The following is a 26934-nucleotide window of genomic DNA, read 5'->3' on the forward strand; positions in this document are numbered from 1 at the left end:
TCTCTTGAGGTGATTCTTGAACCCCTTTGCTCTTTACATCTGAGAGATCACAAGGTATCTGGTTCTATTGGAGGTTCTCTTTTCTCCCTTCGCATCGTTAAAGGGTATGTAGCTATCCCAGGTTCTCTCACTTAGCTAAGACCTGAAGATTCTTCTATGCTTGGCCTAGAATCCCAGATCTGCAATCTACTTTAGTGGGGTTTCGGGGATGGGGTCCAGGGAGAAGGATACAGAACGAGAACACAGGACCTTAATAGATCATTAGAAGCACACTAACTTGAAGGTTCCCAGGATTAAAACATGTCTGTATTGTTTAAATGTCAAGATGAATGCTCTGTAAGTCCCCTCTTGTTAATCAAGATACAATTCTAAAAAAGTTAACTATTTAAAAAACATAGTCGGTGGTGTCTAATACATCCACCAAATTGTACAGTGGCCACTACTAATTCTACATTGTTCTATTCCTCAAAAATACTAATGGTTACCTCCCATAACCTTCCTGCTAACCATATAAATGGGAAAATACAAAATGTGGCCTTTTGTATCTGACTTCTTTCACTTGGCATAATGTTTTCCGGGTTCATCCATGTTGGGACACGTATTTGTATATTGTTTTTAGTTGCTGAATACTATTCTATTGTTGGATATACCACATTCTGTTCATTCATTGACAAAGTTTTAGTTCTTGTACACATTGCTGCCATGAACGTTTATGACCAAATGTTTATGCAAATATAGTTTTTTTTCTTTTCTTTTCTTTTTTTTTTTTTTTTTTTTTTTGGAGCTGGGGACCGAACCCAGGGCCTTATGCTCGCTAGGCAAGAGCTCTACCACTGAGCTAAATCCCCAACCCCCCAGCCATACTTCTTATAGTATGGGTTGTCTTTTTACTTCCTTAGTAGGGTCCCCTAAAACACAAATATTTCTTTATAAATCTTACGTTTCTTGAAACTACTTCTAGAGTTTTATGGATATGCCTCTCACATTTAAATATCTGGTCCATTTTAGCTAATGTTTGTACTATGCTTTGAAGTAAGAGATGTCATTTTAAATCCGGCTAACTATGTCAATAATCATTTTGGCTTTTAGTAACATATTGAAACCGAGTCTCAATTTCCTATGTAAAAGAGACTAGCAGACAGACCCAGATAATGAGACTTTGGTAAAGAGCAGGAAAATGTACATATAGCTCTAAGCACAGTGCTCGAAGCCTCCAACTGCTCAGTAAATGCAGCAGTTAATAAACGCAGTGAGTTAATGAGTTAAAGGGGAGTGGGGGTGGAGAGATGGCTCAGCGGTTAAGCCCACTGACTCCTCTTCCAGAGGTCTGAATTCAATTCCCAGAAACCACAAGATGGCTTACAAATATCTGTAATAGGATTTGATGCCCTCTTCTGGTTTGTCTGAAGACAAACAATGTATACATAAATAAATATTTTTTTAAAAACATGAGTCATTAAGGGAAACATGGGAAGATGGATGCACCATTCACCTCAAGATGTGAATCCCAAATCTGAGATTGATTGTTAAAGGTGTCTCTGCCCCCAGGTAGACCGTTACTTCAGGTTCACGTTTAGGGATTGGTAAAAACCTGCGTTTCTACAAATTTGAGGGTTTGAAGCTTGTTTGCGCATACGATAGGCGGCGGCTCCTGCAGCGATGGCCACAACCTGTAGAGGGCGCGCAGGAGCCAGATGCGCTCACGGCGGCTGCGCAGAGCACTCCCTACCCCGGCATCCGCCCCTCTCAGCTGACAGCTCTGGAGACGGAAGAGGCGGTTCTCAGGTGGTGCCCGGTGACTGCAGGCCTGGCTGGCTAGCGTGTTGCGAGGGCCCCAGTCAAGGGCATACTGCGGAACTTTCGGGCCCGGCTCAGCTAAGCGGCCGGAAGGTACGGCGGGGAGGCGCTGTGAGCGCGCGAGGCCGAGCCGAGTGGCCGGGCCTGCTCTGTGGACACTCGGCTCCCTGCCCGGGACAGAGCGGGGAGGCCGGCTCCGTGGGCCCTGAGGGTACAGGGCGGGGCGGATGGGCCCTGCGGCTGCCGCACGCCCGGGGAACAGTTCCTCTACGCCATTGCTAGCCCCGGGCCTATAGCCCTGCCTGATCCTGTCGGGTGTTGCTTGGGAGTCGTACAAATACGTCTGCATGGCGATTGGCAGACTGCGGAGAGAGAGACCCAGGCTGACCCCAGCGCTGGAGCCTGCAGGGAGTGGCCGGGAAGATGAATAGGATTTTCCCAAGCTAGGGAAAGCTGGCGGAGGAGGGGCTTCACGTCCTGCTGGAGTGGCTTCCGGTTTGCAACAGTAGCATAATTAAATTTTGTCTGTTTGGTGCTGCCAGGGTTGACTATTGTTCCCGGTTTACAGGTGAAAAAATTACGCATTTTATGCCCAGAGACAGTCCAGAAAAGAGCCCAGGCTGTCATATGTCTACATTGGCTTAAAGAAGTAGTAATAAGACTTGCTTCCCGTGGTTGTGGAGTCTAGCGTCAGTTAGTGCACCGAAAGGGTTTAGCATAATGCCTGGCACCGGTAAGAACTTAATAATTGTTACTGTTCTTACCAGTGTTACTGTGACAACCGTCCCAACTTCCTTCTAGGAGTGGAATGTGACAAAGCGGTCACTGATTCCTGTGGCCCTGGTCCTCCATTCCTGTGCATGCATTTTATTCCAGGTATTTTCTCGATGTCCAGGGCATGGCAAGATGCTAAAATAATAATCAGATGGAAAAGACTTGGGCCTGTTACGTAAAGGGCTATTGCAGGCTAGTAGGAGAGGAAGTGCAAGGTTCGTTTTAAAAGAAGACAGTATCTGTTGGGGAACAACCGTGTGGAGGTGGGTCTTTAGGTGCCCTCAAAGGCCAAGTGGATGGACTCAGGAAGTGAAAGCTAGCAACCTGAATTAAGGGCCACCTGGACCCAGCCTTTTGGTTGAGGTGGGGCCAGGTAGGATAAGTCATAAGGGACTGTCAAAGAGGTGGGTTTTTTTGGAGTAAGGATTATCAGACTGGATCAGTAATTCTTGAAAATCTAGAAGTATGCTCTCTCTGGCAGCACATATACTGAAATTGAGATGATACAGAGATTAGCAAGGCCTTGTGCCAGAATGACTTGCAAATTCCTGAATCGTTCTGTATTTGTGTGTGTGTGTGTGTGTGTGTGTGTGTGTGTGTGTGTGTGTGTGTGATTGTGGGGATAGGTTATGCAATTAGAAAGGAGACCGAGGGAGGAAATAGAGATTATCAGGAAGGGAGGGGGATAATAGAACACATGTGACGTGATTGCAGAAAGGGGAGGGGCTGCTAAAGCGGGATGAGTACAAAAGGGGATGGAGAGAAAGGGGGAGGAATTTTGTTTTCTTTTGAGTTTTTTTGCTTGTTTTGTTTTTGTTTTTTTCAAGAAAGGTTTTCTGGCTGTCCTAGAACTTGCTCTGTAGACCAAGCTGGAACTCAGAGATCTGCCTGCCTCTACCACCTGGGTACTGGGATTAAAGGTATATATATATATGCCTTCACTGCCTGCCTAGGAATTCAAGGCTCAGTGGGAAGGAATCTGAACAAAAGCAAATTATGTATGAAAATGCTGCAATGAAACCTTGTAGTCTGATTTCTAAAAAGTTGTGGGGGGTGGGATGCTAAACCCATTTGTTTTAAAATGTTATCCTACTTTGAGAGTTAATTATGTCACCTGCAAGGTTAATTTATGAGCAAAAGAGAATAAAAGCCAGAAGGGATGGGAAAGAGAAGCCTGACTTGATTGATCTTGAATATGGCTTGGATATTAGGATTTTGTTTTGTTTTTGTTTTGTTTTTTTTTTTTGTTTTTATTTTTCAAGACAGGATTTCTCTGTGTAGTCTTAGCTGTCCTGGAACTTGCTCTGTAGACCAGGCTAGCCTAGAACTCAGAGATCCACCTGCCTCTGTCTCCTCTGAGTGCTGGGATTAAAGGCATGTGCTGCTACCGCCACTCCACCTGGCTACTGGAATTACCAAAGCAGTTTCCTCAGGATTCTGATGTGCAGACAAGAAGGAGAATGCTAACCTAAAACCATGAAGTCAATAAATATATCTCTCGTATCTGAAAATCCTTTGTTTACAATGAAACAAAAGGCTTAATCTTATCCTCACCATGTGCTACTTTCTGGTCAGACTGTTGAAGATTCAGTAAGGTAATGTGATCGGACTCAGTACCATACACATTTGGTGCTCTATAAGCATAAATTAATTATCATATGACTTATTTGGAAATCATTTCTGAGAATATGGTTTAAAAATTAAAGTTTTATGTAACATTTTTGCACATAATTCAGGATGTTCCTCACATTCCGTAACCCACCTATGGATCACACTTCTGTAAAACTAAACTTCAATTTAGAGGTCACTCTCCCACTGAGCTACATTCCCTCAGTCATGGAGGTCTGGCTGTAAACCCTGAGTACCTCTTTCAAGCTTATGTGTATGTACGTATGCCTTTGTTCTGTTTTAAAATGTCATCCTACCTTCAGAGCTAACTGTCACTTTTGAGGCTAATTTATGGGCAGGTGAGAATAAAAGTAAGAGGGGATGGGAAATGAAGGAACGGAAGTAGAAGAGGGAGGGAGAAAGCAAAAAACAAATTTAAGATACTTGCTCGTTGTGGTGTCCTGTCATTTATATAACCACCTCAGTTACAGGGCTGAGGGCAGTTTGATAAGGTGTTATTACTGGGGAACATGCATTTGTCCTTTAACCATGTGACTCAGCCTGTGTTGGGAGAGTAAAACTACCTGCAGATTAGGTGGGGTTGGTGTGTTTGTTTGACTTAAGTCATGATAGTACAGATGGGGAGTTTGGGTCTGGAGAGGATCCTCACAAATCTTCCCTGTTTGTTTGTTTCTTTTTTTTTGCAGATGGCAGAATTTCTGTAGTATATTGGATGCAAATCCCACATCTTGGTTTCTTATCCAGCTTCAGTCTAGCTTCACTGGCTAGAAAATAAATGGGATTTGCACAAATTCCAAGCCACAGTGAAATAACGCTTGCAGCATTGATATCCTTTTCTCCTCGTTGTTACTAACAGGTACTAAGTGACCTACGATGGAACATGACTGACTGCTTAGGCAGGGCTTAAGAACTGCTGAGGAGGGGCTGGGGATTTAGCTCAGTGGTAGAGCGCTTACCTAGGAAGCACAAGGCCCTGGGTTCGGTCCCCAGCTCCGAAAAAAAAAGAACTGCTGAGGAAAAACAGCGTGTTTTTGAAAACGGGATTGTTTCAGATACAGGAGCTTTAGTTAAAAAAAAATGAGAAGAAAGAAAATGCAGTCATTTTAACGGCTGTTCAGATTTTGTAGCATTATCTTTTAGAATGCAAAATATCCTCTCATTTTGTTTCAGACTGGCTCCCATTCAGTTTCAGAAAGTAGTTGTGAGGAAGCAAGGCAGAGTTGTTTTCCTGGATTAGTCATTAGAAGCACAGCAGCCTGGTGTTAGCCCCAGTGCCTGGGGATTTAGTAGGAAAGAGTATGGATGAGCCCTTTGCTGCTGTTCGTGAGGGGGTTTTATATACCATGAAGCTTTCCCACTCTGCATTGCTATTGTTAACTGATTTGAATGATTGTCGTCAATCACCAGAAAATTCAATGTCGGCAGAAGACCTGGAAGCCCAGGAGGATGAACTACTGGCCCTGGCAAGTATTTATGATGGAGATGAGTTTAGAAAAGCAGAGTCTGTCCAAGGAGGGGAAACCAGGATCTATTTGGATCTGCCACAGAATTTCAAGATATTCGTGAGCGGTTAGTTAATATCTTCACATAGCCTTTTCTAAATAAAGATTATTCTCAATTTCTTATACTCGTTCTTTGTGTCTACAGTTCTAAGGGGTTACTGTATTAGTGGTACAGATTTAGTATATTTTCTATTTTAAAGGAAAATTGGGAGGTGGGGGATAAAAGTTTTCAATTTGATCCTTCCTTTTGGGCCACCGAATTGAGATATCATGCATATTTTATACAGCTAATCTTCTAATTAGTAGTTGATCAGCACAGTCGTTGATTATTGGAGGTAATCAAAGAAAACAGACAGTAATATATAGCTGTGAAGAGTCATGGAGTTCCCTAGAGTGCCACACGGTTGCTTTCTGCTTGATTTCTAGAATCAGAGCTACAGGTGTGGGACAGGTGTGGGACATGTTCTTACTCTGCCGCCTTTCTTGGGGAAAATCAAAACTGTTTGGGTCATTTGCAGAGACCTTGATGCACATTTTCTCAGTTTCTCTAGAAGCTGAGCTCACTTAGATGAAGCAGTGGCTGTGAGAGTTATGTCCTCACACCTGATACTATTTCGTTAGCACAAACGTCCCCAACAGATTCATGACTAGTTGGCATGTGCTGGTCTTAGTAAGTCACAGTTACTTCATAGAAATCAATGTCTTTTTCTCTAGATTGTGTCTTTGTCTACTATAAACCAACAATGAAACAAAGCATTGTTCATGACTTGGTCATTATTGTTAGGAACTGTACTAGGAAGTGTTTACAAGAATGAGTTGTATGACTTTATACATTACACGGCACCTAAGTAAATTTTTCAAGGGCTTAAAAGGTGTTGTTTGTTTCTGAAGGCAGAGACTAGGAAATTAACATTAAGGGATGGATGGTGCTTTGGGGAGGGTTTTTGTCCCCTTTACTAAGCATCAGGGCTGAGCACTGCTCAGTAGTGTTGGACACTCCAGTGTTGATCAACTGATCCTTTCTGATTTTTTTTTTTTGGTTCAGGCAATTCAAATGAGTGTCTCCAGAATAGTGGCTTTGAATACACCATTTGCTTTCTGCCACCACTTGTGCTGAACTTTGAACTGCCACCAGATTATCCATCCTCCTCCCCACCTTCATTCACACTTAGTGGCAAATGGCTGTCACCAACTCAGGTAGACCCAAAACTTAATTTCTCCTATCCATTTTTAGAAACTTTTAAAATCATCTTTAATTGAAGACTACCTTGGTGATCTTTAATTTAGTGCATAAAGAACAAATGGCTTTGATTTTGTAAATTTTCCCCGTAGTGTTCATGAATCTTAATGCTAATGAATTGAAAATGCTTGATGACTTTAGAGGACTGGCAGGGCTGGAGATTTGGCGCAGAGGTAGAATTCTTACCTCACATGCGCTAGGTCCTGGGTTTTAGCCTCAGTACTGGAGAAAGAAAGAAAGAAAGAAATGGCAGTAAACAAAACTTAATTAATCCTTATGAATTGCAACAGCAGTGATTTTTAATCAAGTCTCTTGTCTCTTTTCCTTGAGACAAGGTCTTCCTTATTTCCTTGGATAATGATATTATTTTTCTTAGTTTTTTATTCATTCCTTAAATAAAAGATTTAATTGTAATTACAACAGAAAGTTGAGCTAAATTGCTATAATAAGCAAATTCCTGAATAAATGTAATAAATGCTTCTCCATAAAAATTTGTGTATTAATATGGAGAATTGTCACTTAGCTGTGAATGCACACTAGTAGAAATATGTGCAGTCCTTGTGGCTGCTTTCTCAGCCTTGCTATATTACATTGAAAGCCTTCTTTCTCTCTGTGCTGTTTATCCTTTCCTGATAATATTAACTCCTATTAGTGGGTAATAATTGTACATATTTATGGGGCCAAGTGTGATATTTCAGTTGTGAGCAGCATGTATTGATCAAACTAGGATAATATGCATTTCTGACTCTGTATCATTTATGGCTGGAGCCTCCAAGCGCCTCTCTTAAACTTCAGTGTTTGATGAAGACATAAATATGAGTTGATGCTAGTACAGGTTCTGTGATGTGATAGATCAGTAGCTACTTTTCCTGAAGTTATGAAGATCGATAAGCTGATATTAAGTCAAAAGCTGTCTATTGTGGATCTCAGGGGAATAAATCATTAGTTTTTCCCTTTAATCATACAGTTTTGATGTTTATTTTTGAACATAGAGTTTTGCTACATAAGCCAGGCTGGGCTAAATCTCATGAATCTTCTCCCTCAGCTTTTTGAGAGCTGGGACTGTGTGCACAACAATTTGATTTTATCTTAGTCTTTGTTCTCCTACCTAATCTTTTCTATAAAGGTACCTTTGCAAGAATTAAGATTACAGCTTGAAAAGGAAGTTAAACTTTAAAGGGGATAACGCTTGTAGATAGAAAAAGTGACTGTAAGAACATGCAGAAGCAGTAGATAGACGGTAGCTCATTATCTGTTGAGGCTATCATTCGTGATCACTGGCATTTAGCAAGTTGTTGAGATGTTTAGAGATCCGTAGTTACTGATACGCTGCGCACTTTCATGTGCTTCAAACACATTCTCATAAAAAGGATACATTAATGGATATATGACTTTCAGATTTTAATATCTACTTACTGCTAGCTTTGGGGGGACTAGGGTATAGGGAAAGGTTCTTGTTTTGTCTTTAGGTAAAATTATACTAGAATTCCTTATGCAGAGAATTGATGTTTTAATTGGTTGTGGGTTTTTTTTTCTTTTTCTTTTTGATTTTGCTTTTGATATTCAAGTCTGACAAGGTTTCTCTGTGTAACAGTCCTGACTCCTGAAATTTCACTCTGTAAACCAGGCTGACCTTGAACTCACAGATATCTGCCTGCCTCTGCCTTTGAGTGCTGTGATTAAAGGCGTGTGCCTTTACAGTTGTGTTTCTTATTCAATTTTTGTCACTATACCCTGACTCCATGGCATTGTGAATTTTACCTGTGAAATTGACACTGGCCCTGTCATTCACTGGCAGGGGTGGATAGATAGAATCAGGAAGTGGGTCTAGTTATCTAGTATTTTTCTCTACTCTACCAGTAGACATCTCTCTTCCTCTCTATTCTCTACTTCACATTTATACGTATGTCTCTTCTAAAGTGGGACTGGAGAAGAAAGGAAGGAAAAGAATGGCCACCTATCAGACTTCACAGAACTTCCTTTTTAAATAGAGATGAATAGAGAGATGGCTCAGTGGTTAAGAGCACTGACTGCTATTCCCAAGGTCCTGAGCTCAATTCCCAGCAACCACATGGTGGCTCACAACCATCTGTAATGGGACTGATGCCCTCTTCTGGTATGTCTGAAGACAGTGACAGTGTACTCACATACATACATACATACATAAAGTCGTCCCCCGTCTCCCCCCCCCCCCCCCCCCCCCCCGGAGCTGGGGACCGAACCCAGGGCCTTGTGCTTTCTAGGCAAGCGCTTTACCACTGAGCTAAATCCCCAACCCCATAAGTAAGTCTTAAAAATAGTTACTATACTTTGGGGCTAGAGAGATGATGGCTCAGTGGTCAAGAACATTTGATGTTCTTGCAGAGGACCCTGGTTCAATTCCCAGCACCCACATGGGAGTTCACAACCATCCATAACTCCAACTTCAGGGAATCTGATGCTCTCTTGACCTCATTAGATACCAGGGTGGGGGGAAAATAAATATATATATATATATATACATATATATATACATATATATATAATTATATTTTACATATATATAATTATATTTTACATGTATATATATAGAGGGAGAGGCAAATTAAAACAAATAAAAACTAAAATAAATGTCTTACATTGCACATATTTTAGCAGGTTTTTCAAAAGCAATGTTCATATTAAAAACTTCAAGCAAATATGGAAAAGCTTTTTTTTTTTTTTTTTTTTTGGTTCTTTTTTTCGGAGCTGGGGACCGAACCCAGGGCCTTGCGCTTCCTAGGTAAGCGCTCTACCACTGAGCTAAATCCCCAGCCCCCCTGAGCTAAATCCCCAGCCCCCTGGAAAAGCTTTAATTGTCAGTAAATATTAAGTGCTCGTGCAGAATTATCAGAAGCACCAGACAGAGCAAGGAACAGAAAATGGTATTTTTGGGGTTGGGGATTTAGCTTAGTGGTAGAGCGCTTGCCTAGCAAACACAAGGCCCTGGGTTCGGTCCCCAGCTCCGAAAAAAAGAAAAAGAAAAAAAAAAAAAAGAAAATGGTATTTTTTTCATTGGGATTTAATTTACAAAGTTTGCTTGCCATCTGGAAGGCTTGCTTTTAGGTGTTTACCTGAAAAAAGAAAAGCTGCTTATAACTTCTGAGCTTCAGTTACAAATTTTTGCATTTCTATTGGGAAATCCTCTTACACTTGACTTTCTAATGAGATAGACCAGTTTTAGATGGAAAGTTAAAATAGTTTAACTTTGATGGAAGTGAGAGCCTGGTTTATGGCAGCCAAACATGTTGTATATGTCGAACATGTTGCTGGCCTGTAATTAATGCTCTGGGCCTGGCCCTCTGCTTCCCTCTGTTGCAGAGTTCTAGGTAAAGAGAGTGTTGCGAACCTGTGTCAGCTGGGGATTTTGCCCTGCTAGAATGCTCCTTGTCAACCACGGGCTGGAATCCAGTTCCCTGACTGAAAGGAAAAACGTTTATTCCAGCTGACCTGGCTCTTTGAAAGCTAACATTAATTTTGAAACCTTGAACAATATTTTCAATTTAACAATTTTAAAAGAATTTTTGAGACAAAGTCTCACATAGTTCTGGCTGGTCTTCAACCCACTGTATAGTTATGGATGCCCTTGAACTCCTGATGCTCCTTGCTTTGCCTCCCAAGTGCTGGGCTTGTAGGTGTGCTCTAGGATATTCATTTATTTCAACTTAATAGTATAAGCTGTATATGCTTATGGAATTATATATTTTGATTTATAGGTTATGTAATATTTGAGGCTAAACAACCAATATTGTTTTATAATTATGATAAATACGTTTATTTTCCCTCCTAGTTTTTTGAAAAATATATATAAGAATAATGTGGCTTTTGTTGCCTTTAGTCAGGGATTCATGTAGTCTGTTATCTCTGCATAGCGGAGACTGACCTTAAACCAACAGGTACCCTCTTCTACCTGTCAGGCGTTAGGACGTCAGGCCTGTGCTATCACAGTATCATCAACCTCTCCCTACCCTGTGCACAGGGGACTTCGTGCCCATGTGACTGTGGTTAGTGAGCACGAGGCAGTGTTCCTCCATCCTTCACTTCCCTGCCCCACCTCTGCCCTCAGATTCTGTAAAACGAACTCTTGTGTCTACTTTTATCTTTTTATTAAAAGTTTTTTATTTTTATGCTTATAAGTGTTTTTGCCCCTGTATGTCTTTGTGCACCACATGAATGCAGTGCCCATGGAGGCTAGAAAAGGGCATGAGGCCTTTTGGGACTGGAGTTACAGATGGTTATGAGCCACCCTGTGGGTTCTGGTAACTGAACTTGGGTCCTCTGGAAGAGTAGCCAATGCTCTTAACTGCTGAGCCATCTCTCCATCCCCCTTCCCTTAAAAAAAAAAAAAAAAAAAGCCAGGTGTTACCCCAGCACTCAGGAGGTAGAGGCAGGCAGATCTCTGAGTTTGAGGCCAGCCTGGTCTACAGAATGAGTTCCAGGACAGCCAAGAGAGACCGTGTCTCAAAAAACAAAGCAAATAAGCTAAAAAGGAAGATGACTTCAGACTCCTGATTCTTCTGCCTCTCTTAATTAAGCAGGCATACTTAAAGGTATACCCTGCCACACCTAGCTGAGGTTGATTTCTATATTTTACATACGAACAAACCACTCAGTACTTGTGTTTCTGAGCCTGGCTCATTTCACTCAACACAGCGATTCCCAGTTTCATCCATGTTGCAAATAAGAAGAGGCTTTTCTTTTTTGTAGGTGGGCAGTACTTCATTATTCTGTGTCCAGCTATTGATGTGTTTGGGTCGTTTCCTTCCTTGGCAATACTGACTAGCTCTGCATCACAGGAGTATGTATGCTATACACTCTCATCCTGACGATGTGTACCTGGTAGTAGGATTGCTAGATTATATTGCAGTTCTGGTTTTGAGCCTTTGAGAAACCTTTATACTGTTTCCCACAGAGCTGCACTGATACACATTCTTACCGTGTGCCGGGAGCTCCCTTTCCGATGTCTTTGCCAGCACTTACATTTTGTTTTGTTTTGTTTTGTTTTCCTTTTTTTTTTTTTTTTTTTTCCGGAGCTGGGGACTGAACCCAGGGCCTTGCTCTTGCTAGGCAAGCGCTCTACCACTGAGCTAAATCCCCAACCCCAGCACTTATGTTTTTGATGCTAGCCATTTGTGCTAGAGTGAGGAGGCAGTGCTTCACTGTGCCTGGGTATCACATCACTGCAGTCAGTGACACTGAGCTTTTCTGGCAAGCTCATGTCTTCACTAAGAATTGTTAGGTATTGATTGCCTTGTGTGTATTAGAAATGGCTGGGGATTAAACCTAGGGCCTTGTATGCTATGTATGTTCTCTGTCATTGAGTAATGCCCAGGTATTACTTAATGTTACTTAATGCTTACCTAGATGTTATTGTTTAAACCAGATCTGGTAGCAGTAGCCTTTGATCTTCTTCAGGAGGCTGAGGCAGGAACATCAAAAGTTCAAGAGCTGGACCTGTAAAATGGCTCTGCAGGCAGGGACATTTGTCCCTAAGCCCGATGACCAGAGTTTGGTCCCTGAAACCCATGTGATTGAAGGAGAGAACTTACTCCTGCAAGTTATCCTCTGATCTTAACATACAGGCCATGGCATGTGCATGTTTGTGCCCACACATAACTACATACAAAATAAGTATATATTTTGAAGGCAAACCTGAGCAATTTGGCCAGACTGTACCAAGTAAAGAGAAGCCTCAGAACTTTAGCTCATGGTAGTGCATCTGCCCTGAGTCCCATTCCCACTATAGCGAAAAAGAAAAAAGAAGCAGATTATTTTGGGCACTTGCGCTTTTGAAATTTGTCACACGTGCTGAGTGTTGCCTTGTCGGGTGTTGTACACAGCGTGACTACCCATCTGGTAGGTCATCCTTGTGCTCCATTGTTCCCTGTGCTCTGCAGAACCTGCTCAGTTTGACAAAACCTTTCACCGGTTTTGAGTTGATTTTTGTAACTGGTATATGTGTTGGGGGTGCCCTTAGTTTGGCTCTTTTGAGCATGAATATTCAATTTTTCCAGCACCATGTGTTGAAGATGCTGTCCTGTCTTGGATGTTTCTGCTTTGTTGTTTCTTGTGGACTAAGTAAACAAGCACTCTACCCGTGTTCCTGGTTTTGAATGATACTTTGTTGTTGTTGTTGTTTATTTATTTATTATTTTTTGTTTCAGCCCATTTACTATTCATATGAGCCTCACAAATTTCTGTTGGATAGATTTGTTATAGGAAGTGCAGTTAATCCAAAAGAGGAACAGAAGGGTATGGGAGAAGAGAACACAGGTAATTACCCAATTTTACTACCCAGATACAAGTGCAGTGAGACACTTCCAGGGCTTGGATAGCTTCCATACAGTGTTCTTTTTCTAATCACCATTCCAGATCACCTAACAGGAAGGGTAGGGCTCCTGAAGAGAAGCAGTCCCTTTAGGACTCAATTCCTTCCTAACACATGAGGTACAGAGTGACACTAAAACTGAGTCAGTAGCTTAAACAACAGCCTGGTTCTGTGTCCCATGGTAGTCTGTTGTCTTCATATTCTAATTTCTAATTTGTTTTACTCTGGCTCCTGTTGCTGAATGGTTGAACAATTTGGTGAGAATGTTGGTACTATTTTGTTAGTAAGAAAAAGAAGTGTCAGGAAGTTATGCTAAGTAAGCTTCAAAAGATCAGGAGCTGGTGTCTCATCTCTTCAAATTCAGCATCCTCCTGTGCTTTCTCCCAGCTCTCTGCTCTCTGCAAGCACCTGGACAACCTGTGGGAAGAACACCGAGGCCGTGTGGTGCTGTTTGCCTGGATGCAGTTTCTTAAGGAGGAGACCCTTACCTACCTGAATATTGTCTCTCCTTTTGAGCTCAAGATGGGGTCTCAGAAAAAGGTTCAGAGAAGGACAACAGCTCAGGCCTCTTCCAACACAGAGCTTGCTTTGGGAGGAGCTGCTGCTGCTGCTGCTGCGTCAGATGTAGACCAAGAAGACAGTGTGGATGAGAGAGCTGTACAGGATGTAGAATCATTGTCAAGTCTGATCCAGGAAATCTTGGACTTCAATCAAGATCGACAGATGAAGTGCTTCAATAGTAAACTGTTCTTGTGCAGTATCTGTTTCTGTGAGAAGCTGGGGAGTGATTGTATGTACTTCTTGGAGTGCAGACATGTATATTGCAAAGCCTGTCTGAAGGATTACTTTGAAATCCAGATCAAAGATGGTCAAGTTAAATGCCTCAACTGTCCAGAACCACAGTGTTCTTCGGTGGCTACTCCTGGTCAGGTACTATCCTCTGTTGATGTCATGTGCCCTCCAGGTCCTTTTTCACAAAGGGAAACATCTCAGAAATTTTTCTTTTTTGTTTCCTTCTGAGATAGGATCTTCCTATGTAGCCCAGACTGGACTCGAACACATGATCCTCCTGCTTTCACTTCCCAAATGCTGACATTAAGGTGGCTGCCACTACACTTGCTACAGGAATTTTACTAAATTAATGTGTTATTTTGCAGTGTTGAAGATCAACTGTAGGCCTCACATATGCTAGGCAAGCCCTTTCCCACTAAGTCACACCCTGACCCTCACAAACTTCCTTGATTAGTACTCAGGATAGACTAAGCCCTTAGATGCAGTCCACAAGTGTTTCATTGTGTCTCTTAAGAATGCTATAAGATGGGAACGGACATCCCCAACCACCTGTAATCCCAGTACTCCAGAGTCAATATCATCCTTGTCTGCTTAGTAAATTCAAGGCTAATTTGGGCTGCATGAGATTCATCTCAAAAAATCAAGATGGCTCAGTAGGTAAAGGCACTTGCCACGAAGCCTGATGACCTGAGTTCAACCGAGGAGAGAACCAACTCTCTCAGGTTGTCTTTTAATCCATACAAAGACATACACACAGGCAGATTTCTGCCCCTCCCTCTCTCTCTCTCTCTCTCTCTCTCTCTCTCTCTCTCTCTCTTGATGGGGTTTCTCTGTGTAGCCCCCTGCCCCCGACTGTCTGAGAACCAGGCTTGCCTGAACTCAGAGATCCACCCACTGGGTGCTGGAACTAAAAGAGTGCACCACTAAACTGTGACTTAGTTCTGACCAATGTGTACATCCACACACCCACAGCCTCAGCCAGAGAAAGGCATAGGAGGTGGAGGCAGGTGGATTGCTGAAAATTCAAAGCTAGTCTGGACTACATAGGAAAGCCCATCTCAACCGTGCCTCCCTCCCCTCCCAAAAAGGTGTAGACTGTTGCCAAACCTGCTTTGACTGAAGTGAGAATAGAGGTGTGACTTTTGTACCTGTCTGTTTTATATCAGCAGCCTCAGTCTTCACAGGATCAGAACTAGTTGGGAAAGCTTCAGATCTGTGGTGCTTTATATTCCCTCTCAGGTCAAAGAGCTGGTAGAAGCAGACTTATTTGCTCGCTATGACCGCCTCCTCCTCCAGTCTACTTTGGATCTAATGGCAGATGTGGTGTATTGTCCCCGTCCATGCTGCCAGCTCCCTGTGATGCAAGAGCCTGGTGGCACCATGGCTATCTGCTCCAGCTGCAATTTTGCCTTCTGCACCTTATGCAGACTGACCTATCACGGGGTTTCTCCATGTAAGGTAACGGCAGGTATGTTGTAACTGAACCCAACCCTCATCCACTAGCCTTCCCTTGTGAAGGCCTGTGACTTCCATTCCTATAGAGTCCTCAGCCTGTAGAATTTGTATCCTGTCCGAGTCAGAGCTGGTAGAAGCAGAGTTGCCCTGGCAGATGTGGCACATTGACACATCTTGCTAGTGCTGGATGAAATTCTCATTCAGAGGTTACTTTGTCAGTTACTATCTTGGCTCTGGAGGAAAGGAATGGGCAGAAGAGACAAAATCCTTTTGTGGAGCTTCCGATCTAGTGGGGCTGATAGACAACACAGTAAGTAGTGGTAAGTGCTAAGGAGGAGAAAGAAAGCAAGAGTTGGTTAGGAAGGGTTCTGAGGGGAGGGGATTTAATTAGCTAGAAGCAGGCAGAACCAGTTAGTTGGGAAGGCTTTCTAGGAAAAAGACTAGCATGTGGACTCTGCCCGTGAACATGAAGTAATTCAGGTCCTGATAGCAGATGCAGGCATCCAAGCTCCCTCTCTTGATTCTTTGGCAACGTGTGTTTCATCAGCCCCCAGTGCTTTCTCCCTGAGCACCTGTGTTGGAGTGAGCACAGGAGTGACACATGCCTGCCATTTTGGGTGCAGGTACCCTAGGGAATCAGGCCCTTGGCCCTGATCCTTGGTGCCCTGCCTTTCCTCAGTTAGTGAAGATGACAATAATAGTCAAGGTGTTGTAAAACGGAAGAGAACTAATAAAAATGCTTGTGACAGGTAGATAGGGAAATTGAAAGTCAGGGTTAAAAACTTGGAGCAATTTCAGAATATCTCAAGTCTAATACAAATCTGTAGTTGTTATTAATTTCTTTGCAAAAGTATTGATTCCTGACAGGAGGACTGGTCTTTGTCCTTGGCAGAGTGAGAGACAGTGAACTCATTGTTTGGGAGGAGCAGAGCTGTACTGAGGAAAGTAGATTAATAAATAACAGGAGCAGGGCTAGGGCTAGACAGCATGGGTGCAGTGGGTAGGAGTGCGTGCTGTGTAAACATGAGATCCTGAGTTTGAATCCCCAGCATCCATGTAAAAGTCTGGGTGTGGCCACATCTACCAGAAACCCCATTTTTGTCTGACAAAGACTGGTGGATCCTGGGAGCTCACTGACCAGTCAGCCCACCACTAAACCAGCATGCTCTGGTTTAGTGTCTAGAAGAATGAGGCAGAGAGTGGTAGAGAAAGATAGTGGATGTCCTCCTTTGGCCTCCACATTCATGTGCACAGATACACATATCTGTATTCTCCTATACACACACTACACACGTATCCTCAAAATAAAAATTAAGTAACTGGGACTTTAATGAGAGGTCATCAGTTGTATTGAGAAGTTGATGGAGTGCAATTGTGAACAAAAGCTTTTACCTATAGCTAGAACCTTTGCAAATGGTTGACTAGTCCAGTTAAGTAGTCGAGAAGCAGTATAAGCCAGTTGAGTATTGGGGGGAAAGGTGAAAAGAACATTTTTAAAAAAAATATGGGTGTATACATGTGAGTGCAGTGCCTGTGGAGGCCAGAAGAGGCATTACATTCCCCTGGAGCTGGAGTTCCAGGCATTGTGAGCTTCATGGTGACATTTGTGCTGGAAACGGAACCCAGGTCCTCTGGAGGAGCAGCAAGTGTTCTTAATAGCTGAGCCTTCTCTCCAGCCTCAAGGAAGTACTGCTTTAAAATTTACATTTGTCTGTCTGTCCATCAGTCTGCCTTTCTGCCTGTCTGTCTATTCTCGTTGTGGGAAGCACACTCATATCCTGGTGAGAATGTGGCAGTCAGAAGACTACTTGGTGAGTTGGTTCTTCCACTGTGTGGGCCTGACCATTGAAGTCAGGTCATCAGGCGTGGCAGCCAATTCTTCACCCACTGAGCCATCCTACCTACTCCGGGAAGAACTTTTCAGCACCTACAACAAAGCAACACTTAGTCACCATTTTTGTATGTCAAAATTTGGAGTTTTATGATGACTGATGTTTATATATTATAGAATCTGTGTCTACAACTTAAGAGATTTTGGTATGGCATTAAGGATTGAATTCAGGGTCTTGGCAAACACTCTGCCACTTGGCTCCATGGGTGGGGTTTTTTTTTTTTTTAATTGAAAAACCAATTTTTAATTGAATGTTGTCAGTTACATAAATATAGTGACATTGAGAAATCAAAGTCAAAGGAAAACTTGCCAGTTAGCAAGTATGACTCTTCTAGTGAATGGATTCCTTCCCTCCTCTGTCATGGTGCATAAGTAACTTTCACCTGGTTGTATTTTTTTGGGTCTTAGGATTTGGATTGAAGGTAACTACTCCAACATAAGCCTTTGTGTGTGTCTTGGTTTTTTCAGCACGTTGAGAACTTTATCTAGGGCTGGAGAGATGGCTCAGTGGTTAAGAGCACTGACTGTTCTTCCAGAGGTCCTGAGTTCAATCCCAGCTACAGTGTATTTATATATAATAAATAATTAAATCTTTAAAAGAAAACTTTATCTAATACACAGATCTAAACTATAGAAGATTGTTTACATTTTCACAAATATATTTATATATTCCATATATAAATATGAATATATTTATAATATTTCAAATATAAATATATTTCATAAATATATTTATGGTTTTTACTGGCATGTTAGTTATATACAATAATGGGTTTTATTATGAATTTTTCTTTCTTTTCTTTTTTTTTTTCCAAGATAGAGTTTCTCTGTGTAGCCCTGGATGTTGTGAAACTTCCTCTGTAGACCAGGCGCTGGCCTCAAACTCAAGAGATCTGCCTGCCTCCGCCTCCCAGGGACTGGGGTTAAAGCCCACTTTGAATGTACTATCACTACCTGATATTTCATTATGAAAGCTTTATACATGTATATGTTTTTATCATAATCGTTCCAGTGCCCCTTTTTGTCTCCTCCTCTTCCTCCACTGATCTAAATTTTATTTTATTTTATTTATTTATTTATTTTTTTGTGGAGTTTTTGTTTTGTTTTCAGGTCAGGGCATCACCATGTAGTTCTGGCTGACCTGGAACTCTATGCAGACCAGGCTAGCCTTTAAAGTTTACTCAATGAGATTTGCCAGCCTCTGCCTCCTACGTGGCTGGGGTCAAAGCTATGTACCACCATGTCCATTGTGGCCATTTTTAATGTTTTTCTAGAGAAATTAATAGACTTACGGAATGAATACCTACAAGCAGATGAAGCTACTAAAAGGTTCTTGGAACAGAGGTATGGCAAGAGGGTGATTCAGAAGGCCCTGGAGGAGATGGAGAGTAAAGACTGGCTGGAGAAGAACTCCAAGAGCTGCCCCTGCTGTGGAACGCCCATACAGGTAACCTCTGGGGGAGGGACAGACTCGGGAGCACAGCACCCTCCAAAGCCCACCGGTAAACTATAATAATTATGGAGAAAGCATCTGGGGACCTACTCAGCCTCCTGACTAAAAATTGAATTTCAGTAGTAAATACTGTAACTAACTGACCTTAAGTGTCCACAGGCTTCTCTATTCAAACTGCTTTTATACAAAGACAGTTTATCTCACATTGTGCCCACCTCAGAATTGAATAGATGATGCTCCACTTTGCTTTCTGTTGTTACAGCAACAACACAGGCTAGGTTAGTTACAAAGCTCATTTTGATTGTTCTGGTTCTGCCCTGAGACCATGCAGAGGATCAGGTGGTAGGAAGTGTGTCTCCACTGGTAATTCTCTCATAAAGCCACCAGTCTCCAGCGATGGAGCTCCACCCTGATGGCCTTATCTCACCCTCATCTCCAAGGGCCCTGCTTCTAGATACAACATTCGGGTCAAGTTCCATGTTTTAATACCTCTCAATGGGGAGTAAATTCCCAGGTTGAGGTTTGAAAGGGACAAACTCATTAGTAAGAGCATACAGAGATACAGTTAACTCTTAATGTCTGTGGTTTTAAAGATTGCTTATTTTTTTTCTGTGCGTATGATTGTTTGCCCATGTTTGTCTGAGTACCCTGTGCATGCCTGGTTCCTGCAGAGGCCAGAAGGCAACTTTGGATTTTCTGGAACTGGAGTTACAAATGGTTGTGAGCCCCCATGTGGGTGGTGAGAATTAAACCTGGGTCCCCTGGAAGAGCAGGGAGTGCTCTTATTCAAGGAGCCATCTCTCCAGCCCCAATTGGTATTTGTAAAACAGTCTGATCTGGGGCTGGGGACACACCTCAGTTGGTAGAGTGCTGGCCTGGAGGTCAGGAAGCCCTGGGTTTGGTCTCCAGTACAACAAACTAGACATACATGACAAAAGTCAAATAGTCCCCTTCACTCTTTGTAGAATGGATACCAAGAGTCCTTGATTTGGGAGGTGGGGGCAGGAAAATCAGAGGTTTAAAGTCACCTGTAGCTGTGTAGCAAGTTCAAGGCCAACATAGATTCATGAGATTTTAAAATCTGTAAAACATGGCCTTCCATTTGGTTTTATTTTTCTCATCGTGTACATTGTTTTTACTGAAACTGATGGTAATTCGTAATTCCTTAGAGCGTCATTAAGGAGAGCTGTGTCATGTTTGTCACTTCTGACATGCTTGAGCCCCGTGGTAGTATAAAATATGCCTCTGCTTATGCCACTAGTTTTGATTGGTGTAGAAATTTAGAACTCAGGCCCAGCCTGTAGTCCCAGCCATTTGGGAAGCTGAAGCAAGAGGATTGCCAGTGAACAACTTAGACCCAGTCTTAAAAGTGAATAGTAGAAAAGGAAAGGGATATAGCTTATGGTAGAATGCTTGCCTGGCATGTGTCTATCTCTGGTGCTGAAAATAAAGTAACGTTTTAATTAATCTGCTTATGTGTTCCTCTCCTATGTGTCACTTGTGTCTATTTACAAGAGAGATTTTGCCAAGTATGTAGTTATAGGAAGACCTGCTCGATATTTCTGTATTTTACCTGCAATGCAAAGTTGTAAGCGTAAGTGGCTGTCACTGTTGCCTGTGCAGCAGTCCTCCTTGAGAAAGGACAAAAAACCAGGGGAAGTGCACTGTGTGTTTTCCGGCACATGTATTCTGCTTTTACCACCATGATACTGTTCTTGTCTCTCCTTCCCACCAGAAATTAGACGGCTGCAACAAGATGACCTGTACTGGCTGTATGCAGTATTTCTGCTGGGTTTGCATGGGCTCTCTCTCAAGAGCAAACCCTTACAAACATTTCACTGATCCTGATTCTCCATGCTTTAACAGGTTTGTACACATAGGGTTCCTTAAGACTTAGCAGGTAAAAAAACTCAGGTGTGCCTGCATGAGGACATGTATATGCACAGGTGTACCCTGGATAGGCAGAGACCCAAGAGGGTTTCTGTCAGAGTTGAAGCTAGAAGTACAGATTGTTTGCAGGATGCCTGTTTTGTCACATGAGAACTGGGATCCGAACTCCTGTCCTCATGAATGAACAGCATTCTTGACCACTGAACCATCTTCCTAGCCCATCCGGAATGTTTTGATGCCAGTATGCAGGCTGGTTTATTTTCTGAATACCAGTTTTTTTTTTTTTTTTTCTAAAGTAGCTAGACTTGGAGAACTTTTTTCCCACATGTGATTTTTAAGTCTTCTTGAAAATGGGTAAAATTTTATTTTTTACTTTTTATCCTCACCTTAAAAAAAATTATACTTAGCTGGGCAGTAGTGGACACTCCTTTAATCCCAGTACTTGGAAAGGCCAAAGCAGGCAGATTGCTGAATTCAAGGCTAACCGGGTCTATAGAGTGAGTTCCAAGACAGCCAGGCTGTAAAGAGGAACCTTGCCTGGGAGGGTGGAGGGGATATGTTTATGGGTGTTTTGCTTGCATGTGCGTCTTATATTACATGTATGCCTGGTGCTCACAGAGTATGGAAAAGCATGTTGTGTCCCTTGGTACTGAAGTTAAAGATAGTTGTGAAGCCACTATTTACGTAGTGCTAGGAATCAAACCCAGGACTTCTGGAAGAGTAGCTGTGCTCTTAACAGTTGTACCATCTCTCCACCCCTACACCTACCCGTCATTTTTAATGACAAAGCATATGTGATATAGGCTGGTCTAGGATTTTAAAACTGTTTTAAATTATTTGTGTGGGAGGGTTTGGGTGTTGGCGTGTTGGTGTTGGTGCACGTGTGAGGTCAGGACAGCTTTCAGTACTTGTTACCTGCTTCTGCCACCTTCCCCTGGGAATCTAACTCAGGGCAGGCACCTCTGTCTGATGGGCCCTGGGGCTCGCCCTGGCTTGGAAGTCTCAGTACTCCTTTTTTTGTTTGTTTGTTTTTTGTTTGCTTGTTTTTCAAGACAAGGTTTCTCAGTGTAGCCTCATGTGTCCTGAAACTTATTCCGTAGTCCAGGCTAGCCTCGAACTCAGAGATCTGCCTGCCTTTACTCCACACTGAGCTTAGTTCTCCTTTTATGGTAAAAGTTTTCTAGCGTGTAGAAAGGTTGAGAGACTATAGCTGTGACTGGTGTGAGTAAACAGTGAACAGTACACTGACTTACTCTCTCTACTGTCTCAGAGAGGCATTGCTAAACTGCTTGAGGGTGAATTATGGCAATGCTTCCACTCTGTTACTTCATTATATATCCTAAATTTAGAAAATGCCTGTAAGACTGAGGGTGTAGTTCAATGCTTAGCATGTGTAGGAGCTTTGAGTTTAATCCCCTTCCCACACCCAGCTCCCCAAAACCAGAATGTTTCTATGCAATGATAGTACTTTAAAAGTGAATGGTGGCCAGGCATGGTGGTGCCCACCTTTAATTGTAACTTTCAGGAGGCAGAAACAGGAGGAGGATCTCTGAGTTTGAAGCTGGCCTGGTCTACATAGTGAGTTCCAGGACAGCCAGTGCGTCATAGAGAGACCTTTTCTCTTTTCTTTTTTCTTTTTTCTTTTTTTTTTTTTTTTTTCGGAGCTGGGGACCGAACCCAGGGCCTTCCGCTTGCTAGGCAAGCGCTCTACCACTGAGCTAAATCCCCAACCAGAGAGACCTTTTCTCAAAATAAATAACTAAGTGTGATATATACTATCTTGTTTTGATATATATCAAAACATATTTAAGACTTCCATTCATCGGGATAGCAAGATGGCTCAGCAGGTAAAGGCACTTGCTGCTCATGATCTGATGACCTGAGTTAGAGCCCTAGAACCAATATGAAGGTAGTTTAAATATCCTCTGACCTCTACATGTGCACCTCCAACTGCACAGCACATACTAATCTTAAAAACAACACACCTTCCTCTTAGCATTCAGAATATCTATTACCGTCAGTTAAGGAGCCAGGATCTAGTCAGCTTCAGTCTGGTTGTTTTTCTTTTTCTTTTTTCTCTTTTTTCTTTTTTTAAATCATTTCTTTACTTTATGTATAGGAGTACACTGTAGCTGTCTTCAGACACACCAGAAGAGGGCATCAGATCCCATTACAGATGGTTGTGAGCCACCATGTGGTTTCTGGGATTTGAACTCAGGACCTCTGGAAGAGCAGTCAGTGCTCTTAACCACTGGGCCGTCTCTCCAGTCCCTGTTTTTCTTAATATAATGTTTGGACTACTTACTTGTCAAGGAAAAACTGACTCTTTAAAAACTCTAAGCCAGCTTGTAGTGTTAGGTGACATTTCTAGAGTTTTGTCTCCATGACATCATTAGCTTTCTTCTCTGTCTTCTCTTTGCTGACACTGGAAGCCACATCTGGATGGAAGTTTGATTAGTTCTAATAACCATTTTATGAAGGGTATTTCATGTTATACTGAATGTGGTCGCTTCAGGAAAACCGTGCTCAGACTGACTCTGTGTCATAGTTAGTGTGCTGTCATTTCCTTCATGCAGAGCTATGCTTCCCTTGAGTTATTAGAAAAGAATCTGAGGTGATTTTTTGACACAGTGTGGGTTATTGTTCAGAAGTTCTCCAAGTCAGCATTGGTGTTTTGCTCCATTGGTTTCTGTAGAACTTAACACTCGTCATTGTAAAAGTGTAAGAGAAATGGGGGAAAGTGAGGCCTGCAGTGAACTGCTACAAGCTAGTGTTGGAAATGCAGCACCTTTAGAGAGAGTAAGGGAAGACTAAGGGCCTATACACAGCACTGCCCATGAGGACGCAGGGCTGTGAGAGAGAATGGGAAGATTAGCACATGACTGGGTATTTCCTCAAAGAGTTCAGTTTCTTCCAGTCTACATGATTCCCCATTGCTTATTTCACACCTACATATAGTATCAGTTTGGTGATGTTCATCCCCCATATTTTTCAAATAAACTAAAAAGAGGAATGGGGTACAAGTAAGAGGCAGTGTCCGGGCATGCAGCGGCATGCACTGACCAGTACTTTCCTTATTTATCACTTATCTTTAGATAAACAAGGTTTCTCTGTGTAATCTTGGCTGTCCTGAAACTCTGTAGACCAGGCTGGACTTGAACTCAGAGATTCATATGCCTCTGGTTCACAAGTGCTGGGATTAAAGGCATGTACTGCACCCAGCTTTGTTGCTGATTTTTTTTTTTTTTTTCCGGAGCTGAGGACCGAACCCAGGGCCTTGCACTTCCTAGGCAAGCGCTCTACCACTGAGCTAAATCCCCAACCCCGAGTTGCTGATTTTTTTGAGAAGGGCCTTGCCTTTCTCTCCATTCCCCTGGCCTTCATAAAACTTTACACTCCCGTAAGCTAGCCACCAAGGATCTCCTGTCTTTCCTCTTATTTCTTGCCCATTGTCTCTCTAGGGCAAGTGAATCTCCTTTGGTTGAGAACCTGGTTTTGAGGGTCCTGAGCTGATACTGTCTCCTTACACAAACATCTCTCAGCTTCTTTGGAAGGACCTAGATTTTAGCCCTCCTTAGTGAAATGGTTAAAGAAGAATATGCAGAGATGTTACCAGAGGAATAGACTGCTTTTGGGAGACGGAGAGAGAGTTGGATTGTGCTGTTTTGTCCACCGCCTGAGTGTGCCGTATTTTATGCTTGCAGGTTGTTCCATGCCGTGGATGTCAATGGAGACATTTGGGAAGATGAGATTGAGGACTAGTTCATTCCTGCTCGCAATGTAGAAATGGAATGGTTTGCCCTGACCTTCTGTCAAGTACACAAAGAGCCCTCGCAGGATATTTAGGGTACCATCTATTCACTCTTCAGTGTAGAAGGAAGAACAGGGTTTATATTTTCCTTTGGTTCTACTGATTAAGGCACGTACATTTCCATGTAACATAATCTGATAAAATTATATGCCAAAGGATCAGAAATGAAAACTATAGATTAAATATTATAATATGCCCAAACTGTGAATAGTTAAAAAGTAAATATTTATTTTCTCCCCCAAGCTTTAGGTTAGGGAGAGGGTCAAGAGTTAAGCTTTTAGACCATGTCCAAGAAGCCCCTGCAGCTGGGGACAGTCACAGCCCCAGCCACACTGTCCTGGGAGCCTGATCCATTCTCTGTACACTGCTCATTTCCATTCGTGCTTTGGAGAGAGCCTCTGCTCTGTAACTGACCAAATGTCCAGTGTTGTTCTGTTGTACTGCTTGCCAGAATAGAAATCTATAATAAATTAAAAAATATTTTTAGTATTATAATCCCTGTGGGTCACTTGATATTTATGAATAGTGTATTGAATCCCCTGGTTTAGAGCCAAATGTAGAATTTAGGATTCTGGCTCAGAATTCCTCTAGATTCAGAGTCAGAGCTGTCTGTGCTCCCTTTTGTTCTCAGCTTTCTCCCTTTGCCTCCCACCTTCTGTTGGCAAGTACAGTTTTAATGTTGATTACAGCAGTGTGTGTCTTTATTTCCTCTGCTAGAATAGAAAAGAGCCCAATATATTCCTCATGAATGCTCTCTGAACCTGTGAACAGCATCATGGTTCTACCCCACCTTCTGAACACTCGGGAATTGGGCTTCCTCCCCTCCCCTCCCCTCGTAGACAGCAGTGTTTGGAGTGATAATAGTAGCTTGATAGCTAGATTCCTAACCCTGGCTTTTATTGGCTTTTTGAAAAACTGTCTTCCTCCTGATTCCCTAAGTGGCTTGGTGTAGTCACTTGGTGGATGTTTTGGAAAGGACAGTAACTCACCTGTAGCTTGTGAACTTGTGTTTTCTACTGTGACATTGAAAATTAAGGATTGCTTAACTGTCAGCTCAAACTGTTGCTGGATTGTCAATGAGGATGCTTAATCTTAACAATAAAGTAATTTAAAATCATCCCGTAATTGGAGTAGGCATGGTGTCTGTTGCTTCTGTCACCAAAGCACTGACTGAATTAAAACTGACTGTGTTTCTGTTTGTTCTGTTAGTTGGTGTGTTTTGTTGTTGGGTTTTCTTCTAGAGATTGACCTCAAGCATGCTGAGTCTGAGCCTGCAACTAAGTGACACACACACAGTCATTTTTAAAGGGAGAAGGAAAGGACTCAGAACAGCACTTCCTTCCCTCCTCGGGGCACATATTTTGTTTGAATATGTTCCTTTTATGGGCTTCCATCCAGCACATTTTATATTATCACTAGAGTTAAAAAATAAGTGGAAGGTAAGAAAAGGAAATCAAATGACTATTGAGTATCTGCGAGAGATGTTAGCAGGGATTTATTTTGGGGTTCATTGGAGCCACTGACATGCCCTGGTCCATAAGCTATTTGGTAAACGATAGCAATCGTTTTAGCTATTGAGCAGTTTGTTGGTGAAATCTTAGAAGTGAGAGCAAAGGGGCTGGGGATTTAGCTCAGTGGTAGAGCGCTTGCCTAGCAAGCGCAAGGCCCTGGGTTCGGTCCCCAGCTCCGAAGGGGGAAAAAAAAAAAAGAGCAAAGCCTTTACAGTACTCTCATGAAAGAAACAGCCCTTGGTTATGTGTGGCTGTTAGAGAGCCAACAGTGGTTAGTCTTTGTTTCTTCCTTAGGTACAAAATCCTCACCCTCAATTTTAACATGGACAATTGGGTTTTTTTGTTGTTGTTGTTGTTGTTGTTTTTGTTGTTGTTGTTTTTAAAGATTTATTTATTTTATTTATATGAGTGCACTGTCTCTGTCTTCAGACACAGCAGAAGAGGGCATTGGATCCCATTACAGATGGTTGTGAACCACCATGTGGTTGCTGGGAATTGAAATTAGCACTTCTAGAAGAGCAGTCAGTGTTCTTAACCGCTGAGCCGTCTCTCCAGCTCTGACAATTGGGCTTTTAAATTATTATTTTTGAGGCAGCTAATTTTGAGATGGTATAATTTTAGTAGAATTTGGGGGGTTTTGTTTTGTTTTGTTTTTTTATGTGTACGCTGTTTTGCCTGCATGTATGTCTCTGTACACTGTATGTGTGGCTAGTGCCCGTGGAAGACAGAAGATCCCCTAGAAGTAGTTACAGATGATCGTGAGCTGCCTGGGTGGTACTAGGAATTGAACCCAGGTCCTCTGGAAGAGCAACAAGTGTTCTTATCTGCTGAGCCACCTCTCCA

At 42.4% G+C, this 26934-nt stretch overlaps 1 protein-coding gene and 1 non-coding gene across 13 annotated transcripts; both read left to right on the forward strand.

The window, feature by feature from the left end:
- Rnf14 (ring finger protein 14) lies at positions 1 to 25788 on the forward strand. 12 transcript variants are annotated; one of them, XM_063277541.1, is made up of 10 exons: positions 2234 to 2365; positions 4308 to 4457; positions 4887 to 5056; positions 5608 to 5769; positions 6748 to 6899; positions 13676 to 14218; positions 15320 to 15548; positions 18701 to 18873; positions 20615 to 20745; positions 24474 to 25705. In XM_063277541.1, the coding sequence occupies exons 4-10, from the start codon at positions 5616 to 5618 to the stop codon at positions 24529 to 24531; spliced, it is 1440 nt and encodes a 479-aa protein (XP_063133611.1). In that variant the 5' UTR covers positions 2234 to 2365; positions 4308 to 4457; positions 4887 to 5056; positions 5608 to 5615; the 3' UTR covers positions 24532 to 25705. The 12 variants fall into 12 exon arrangements, with proteins under 12 accessions (XP_063133610.1, XP_017456519.1, XP_006254699.1 ...); XM_063277537.1 differs by lacking the exon at positions 2234 to 2365 and adding an exon at positions 3404 to 4166; XM_063277539.1 differs by lacking the exon at positions 2234 to 2365 and adding an exon at positions 3408 to 3491.
- LOC120098448 (U6 spliceosomal RNA) lies at positions 3037 to 3139 on the forward strand. Its single transcript, XR_005496606.1, has one exon. It is a non-coding gene; the product is annotated as a U6 spliceosomal RNA (small nuclear RNA).
- Positions 25789 to 26934: the final 1146 nt, after the last annotated feature.

The sequence above is a fragment of the Rattus norvegicus genome, chromosome 18 (genome assembly GCF_036323735.1).
Source record: "Rattus norvegicus strain BN/NHsdMcwi chromosome 18, GRCr8, whole genome shotgun sequence".
NCBI lineage: Eukaryota > Metazoa > Chordata > Mammalia > Rodentia > Muridae > Rattus > Rattus norvegicus.

What these genes read in the sequence shown, in the direction of transcription:
- Rnf14 (XM_063277540.1), top strand. Translation starts at nt 5,616, where the DNA reads ATGTCGGCAGAAGACCTGGAAGCCCAGGAGGATGAACTACTGGCCCTG. An exon ending in GCTGTGGAACGCCCATACAG is followed by an intron (nt 18,874 to 20,614) that starts GTAACCTCTGGG and finishes CCTTCCCACCAG; the next exon opens with AAATTAGACGGCTGCAACAA. An exon ending in GATTCTCCATGCTTTAACAG is followed by an intron (nt 20,746 to 24,473) that starts GTTTGTACACAT and finishes TTATGCTTGCAG; the next exon opens with GTTGTTCCATGCCGTGGATG.